Source organism: Bison bison, unplaced genomic scaffold (assembly GCF_000754665.1).
Source record: "Bison bison bison isolate TAMUID 2011002044 unplaced genomic scaffold, Bison_UMD1.0 scf7180017864365, whole genome shotgun sequence".
NCBI classification, from domain to species: domain Eukaryota; kingdom Metazoa; phylum Chordata; class Mammalia; order Artiodactyla; family Bovidae; genus Bison; species Bison bison.
The window spans coordinates 3,158,419-3,164,453 of record NW_011494937.1 but is presented as its reverse complement, the minus strand read 5'-3'; the positions used below and the strand labels follow the sequence as shown (position 1 = coordinate 3,164,453).

General features: G+C 37.3%; 1 protein-coding gene across 1 annotated transcript; it reads right to left on the bottom strand.

Moving 5' to 3' along the window:
• Nucleotides 1–4,710: 4,710 nt before the first annotated feature.
• LOC104999918 (olfactory receptor 7E24-like) lies at nt 4,711–5,640 on the bottom strand. Its single transcript, XM_010855541.1, has one exon. The coding sequence runs from the start codon at nt 5,638–5,640 to the stop codon at nt 4,711–4,713; it is 930 nt and encodes a 309-aa protein (XP_010853843.1).
• Nucleotides 5,641–6,035: the final 395 nt, after the last annotated feature.

The following is a 6,035-nucleotide window of genomic DNA, read 5'->3' as shown; positions in this document are numbered from 1 at the left end:
TGCTTTTCTTGTTATATTTATCAGCCTTTTTCTTCTGATCTGAATAACATAATAAAATAAATAACTATTAGTTTTTGTAGCTAAGTTTCTGCCATTATGAGTAAATCTGAGGGTTTTTTTTTTTTTAATATTTCTTGGTAGAGTGAGAGAGGAGATCCATATCATCATCAACACTTTTCATTTATAGTAACAACTTACTGAGTGTAAAAATTATTTCATCAAGTGGCATACCTCTTATTAATATATGGTTCAGAGTCTTTTGATCTTCCTTTCTGTTAAATATCTAATTGTGATATATCTACTGAGTTGTTTATCCTTTTCTCACTCATTCATATGAGTTATTTACATAATCAAAACATTAGTGCTAGTCATACACATTGCAGATTTCTTCAAGTATATCACTTCTATTTGGATATCCTCTCAGTTTTGCTTCAGATGAATACAAGTACTTCGTTTTAATTATGTAGCTGTAATTTGTCAATACTTTCCATAATGGCCTGTACCCAATACGTCTTGTTTATGAAATCCATAGGTCTTGCATTTATGTATTTTAAATGTAAATATGTAATAGTTTGTTTATTTCCAACTGTTACCTCCCTATTATGATATTTCAATTTCAAATCTTCTCTATTCTCTTCATTTATGAAACTCACATTTCTATGAACATCTTAATTAGACCTCAAGTGATATAGATTACTAATCTGATAAAAAAGAAAATTGTTTGAATAGATTAGTACCATGTTCATTTTTCATTTGTTTTGTTTTTTGCTTTATATCTTATTTGTTTTTTGTTGTTTATATATCTTATTGTAATATAGTTGATTTACAATATTGTGTTAGTCTCAGGTGTATAGCAGAATAATTCAAGTTATACATCTACATGTATTCATGATTAGATTTTTTTCTCATACAGGTTGCCACAGAGATTTGAGTAGACGTGCCTGTGCTATACAGTAGGTCATTGTTGGTTGTCTATCTTATATATAGCAGTACTGTGTGTACATCCCTATCTCCTGATTTGTCCTTCACCCCCGTGTTTTCCCTTTGGTAACCATAAATTTGTTTTCAATATTGAAAGTCTGTTTGTAAAACTATTGTTAAGTCTGTTTGTGTTTTGCAAATAAGTTATTTTGTATCTTTTAAAGAATTATATTCCATATATGAGTGATACCATGATATTTGTCTTTGACTTACTTCACTTAGTGTGATAATCTCTAGATCCATCCAGGTTGCTACAAATTGCATTATTTTATTCTTTTTTATGACTGACTAATAGTCCTTTGTATATATGTACCAAGTCTTCTTTTTAAAAACAAATTTTTGGAGTATAGTTGATTTTTAATGTTGCATTGGTTTCAGGTATACAGAAAAGTGTATCAATTATACATATACATATGCTCATCCTTTTTTAATGATTTTTTTCCCATATAGACTGTTACAGAGTATTGAGTAGAGTTCCTTGGGTTATAAAGTAGGCTCTTGTTAGTTATCTATGAACCACATCTTCATCCACTCCTCAGTCAACGGACATTTCGGTTGCTTCCATGTCCTGCCTATTAGAAACAGTGCTGCAGTGAACACTGTTGTGCATGTATCTTCCCAGATTACAGTTGCCTCCAGATATACGCCCAGGAGTGGGATTGCTGAATCATACAATAGTTCTATTTTTGGTTTTTTAAGGAACCTCTATATACAGTGTTTGTACCCATAGGCATTCCTACCAACAGTGTAAGAGGGTTCTCTTTTCTCCATACCCTATCCAGCAGCTATTGCTTGTAGATTTTTTTTGATAATGATGACCATTTTTTTTTTGGCTAATAGCTTAAAAAAATTTTTTTAATTTAATTTTTATTGGAGTACAGTTGCTTTACAATGCTGTGTTAGTTTCTACTGTACATCAAATGAATCAGCTATACATATACATATATCCCGTCTTTTTTGGATTTCCTTTCCATTTAGGTCATCACAGAGCATGAATAGAGTTCCCTGAGCTATACAGTAGGTTCTCATTAGGTACCTATTCTATACATATTGTCAATAGTGGATATATGTCAATCCCTTCCCCTTTCCCACCCCTCTGTGTCCATATGTTTGTTCTCTATGTCTGTGTCTTATTTCTGTCTTGCAAATAAGACCATCTATACCATTTTTCTAGATTCCACACATACGCATTAATATACTTTTTTTTCTTTCTGACTTACTTCACTCTGTATGATAGTCTGTAGGTGCATCCATATCTCTACAAATGACTCAATTTCATTTCTTTTTATGGTTGAGTAATATTCCAGTGTATCCATGTACCACATCTTCTCTAGTCAGTCATCTGTCAATGGACACTTAGACGGCTTTCATGTTCTGGCTATTGTAAATAGTGCTGCAATGAACATTGGGCTGCACATGTCTTTTTAAAATATTTTTTAAATTTTATTTATATTTTTAATTGAAGGATAATTGCTTTACAGAATTTTGTTGTTTTCTGTCAAACAGTTTTCGCTGGGTATAAACCCAGTAGTAGGATTTCAGGGTCTTTTGGTAGTTCTATTTTTAGTTTTTTAAGGAACTTCCATACTGAACTTCATAGTGGCTGTATTAATTTACATTCCCACCACAGTGCATGTAGGTTTCCTTTTATCCACACCCTATCCAGCATTTATTGTTTGTAGATTATTTGATGATGGCCATTGAGGTGATATTTCATTGGGGTTTTGATTTGCATTTCCTTAATAATTAGTATTGTTAAGCATCTTTTCATGTGCTTTTTGGCCATTTGCTTGTCTTCCTTGGAGAAATGTCTATTTAGATCTTCTGCCCATTTTTTTTTGTGGAGAAGGCAATGAATGGCAACCCACTCCAGTACTCTTGCCTGGAAAATCCCATGGACGGAGGAGCCTGGTAGGCTGCAGTTCATGGGGTCACTAAGAGTCGGACACAACTGAGCGACTTCACTTTCACTTTTCACTTCCATGCATTGGAGAAGGAAATGGCAACCCACTCTAGTGTTCTTGCCTGGAGAATCCCAGGGACGGGGGTAACCCCAGTGGGCTGCCATCTATGGGGTCACACAGAGTCGGACATGACTGAAGCGACTTAATTATTGAATGTGAGGAAGTTCCTGATTTGTATAAGTAAGGGTGGTCCTGGAAATCCTTGAACTTTTAGCTGGTGTCTGAAGTGAAGGCAATCTCATGAGGAGTGCTCCCTTAAGCTTTGTGGCTTGGCAAACTCTTTGCAGCAAGGCAGGGGGTGAAAAAAATCAAGCCAAGTTGAAGCCCCTCAAAGGTCTCTGAAAACTACCAGAGAGCTCTGGGGCTAGAATGATCCCTTAGAGTCGGCTGGAGTTGGGACAAAATCATACAGTCATTGGCTGTGGGCTGCCTGCTGGCTCTCTGTAGCTGAGGCAGATTGCTTTAGGAGTTGATTGCAGAGAGCTGAGTAACACCCAACATTGGAGAAATATGTCCCTCATTCCAACAGTAGATTTTTTTTTTTTATTGTGGTAAAATAACATAACATAAAATAATATAAAATTTACTGTCTTCATGATTTCCAAGTAAACTTCACATGGTTTTGCAACCATCACCACCATCCATCTGCAGAACTTTTCATCTTCCCCATCTGAAACTCTGTCCCCACTAAACACTAACTCCCCATTTCTCCTCCCAAAGCCTCTGGTAACCAACGTTCTAATCTCCGTCTACATGTGTCTGACTACTTTAGGTACCTTATATAAGTGGAATCTTTCAATTTTTGTTCTTTGTATCTGGATACATAATATGATACATAATACATAAAATTTTGTTCTTTGTATCTGGATATGGTGGTTGGAATTGGAAGAATTATCAGAAAAGTTGGTAATTGACTTTGGTAGACACTCTTTCATCTGCTCCTTGGGAAACATACATGTGAGGTTTCCTAGGAAAGTTCCAGTTGAAACTCAGTATTAATCATATCTCATTTCAATTTCAAAATACCCTAGTTTGAACAGGAAATTAGTCATCCTATTTGCTCAAAAATATGGCCAAGACCATTAAGAAACAAAAATGCACTAAATATTTTGGTCCTTAAGGTAGAGTCTAGATCCTCAAATCAAGGCGTAGGCAAAAAAATCATAGGAAAAGTTTAGAAACAATAAATAAGAAGGAAGTGAGAGCTATGATTATTTTACAGTGCTAGAAATAAGACTCCCTGTGAACAGAGGTCCTGGATAATGTATAAAGAGAGTGAGAAGGGTATACTGATGTGCTTCACAAAGTCCAGGAGAGCTATGACTTGTGTGGGGAGTCCAAAATAACTTATTGTTTCCATTAAAGCTATTCTAAGAGGAAAAATGGGGCTTCCCTGGTGGCTCAGTGGTAAAGAATCCACCTACCAATGCAGGAGATGCCAGTTTGATCCCTGGGTCAGGAAGAAACCCTGGAGTAGGAAATGGCAACCCATTCCAGCATTCTTGCCTGGGAAATCCCATGTACAGAGGAACCTGGCAGGCTCCAGTCCACAGGGTCACAAAGAGTCAGACATGACTGAGCGACTAAATAACAACAATTTCAACAACAAGAGGAAAAATTGTGTAAACAGAAAGCAGAGTGCCAAATAGGTACAAATCACTATGGGACTGCAGATTCAGAATTTCTTGTTGCACATATTTGAATTTACTGCCTTTCCCAGTATTATGAACCAAAAGAAAAAAAAATGTTGACACAGGTATTAAAATTAGGCTATTCTGATGATAATCCCCCACAGGGCACTCTTGATGTCCTTGTTCCTTAGACTGTAGATGAAGGGGTTCAGCATAGGGGTGACCACAGTGTACATCACCGAGACCACTGCACTCTTCCTGTGGGAAGATGAGACAGTGGAGCTGAGATACACCCCAAGGGCTGCTCCATAAAATAAGCAAACAACTGACAGATGAGAACCACAGGTAGAGAAGGCTTTGTACTTCCCATCTGAAGATGAGACTCTTAGAATGGAGGATATAATTCGAATATAAGAGTAAAGGATCCCTGAGAGTGGAACTCCAGCCAAGATGGTACCAATGAAATAGATTAATATGTTACTGGTGGAGATATCTGAACAGGCAAGGTTGAGAAGTTGAGAAAGCTCACAAAAGAAATGAGGGATTTCCACATCTGCACAGAAGGTAAGCTGTGACATCATCAAGTAGTGAAGTTGAGAGTTCAAAAGGCTGATGGAAAATGACACCAGGACCAACAAGCCACAGAGGTGGGGGTTCATGATGACCAGGTAATGCAGAGGGTGACAAATGGCCACCAATCGATCATAAGCCATCACCGTCAGAAGGAGACTCTCCAAGCATGCAAAAAGAGAAAAGACAGTCACCTGAGCTAGGCATCCTGCATAAGGGATGGATTTGCTCTGTGTGTGGAGGTTCACTAGCATGTTGGGGACAGTGGTGGTGCTTATACCAATGTCAGCCAAGGACAGATTGGAGAGGAAAAAGTACATGGGGGTGTGGAGGTGAGAATCGGAGCTGACAGCCAGGATGAGGAGCAGGTTCCCAAGCACAGTGGCCAGGTACGTGGACAGGAAGAGTCCAAAGAGGAGGGGCTGCAGGTCTGGATCATCTGAGAGCCTCAGGAGGAAGAATTGTGAGACACGTGTACGATTGTGTGGTTCCATGAAGAAGGGACACCTTTTTAAAGAGAAGAGGATGTTGAATAAACAATACAAATATAGAGGCACAGACATAAGTGTCCGGAGTTTGGATTTGAACAATTCAAAATTCAGAAATAAAGTATGCATGCTTGAGGACCATATAGCAAAATTCATTGAGCAGTATTTTTCAGTGTGAACACATCTTTACTAATGCTGAAGACATTCATTTTTTCCTTCATACATCTATTTTAGAGGCATGGGGCCAAAGAGTATTAGAGAAGAACATTTTGAGATCACAATCCATGAACACGGTCATATATCTGTCCCCTACCTTTGAGAGAAAAATATAGAATAAAAAGTATTCTTCTTTTTTAAAAGATTATTATAATTAAAGCACAAGAAATAGCAGTCAAAAGTAC

Bases quoted from the DNA above. Each gene is read 5' to 3' on its own strand.
- LOC104999918 (XM_010855541.1), bottom strand. From the start codon at position 5,640: ATGGAACCACACAATCGTACACGTGTCTCACAATTCTTCCTCCTGAGG.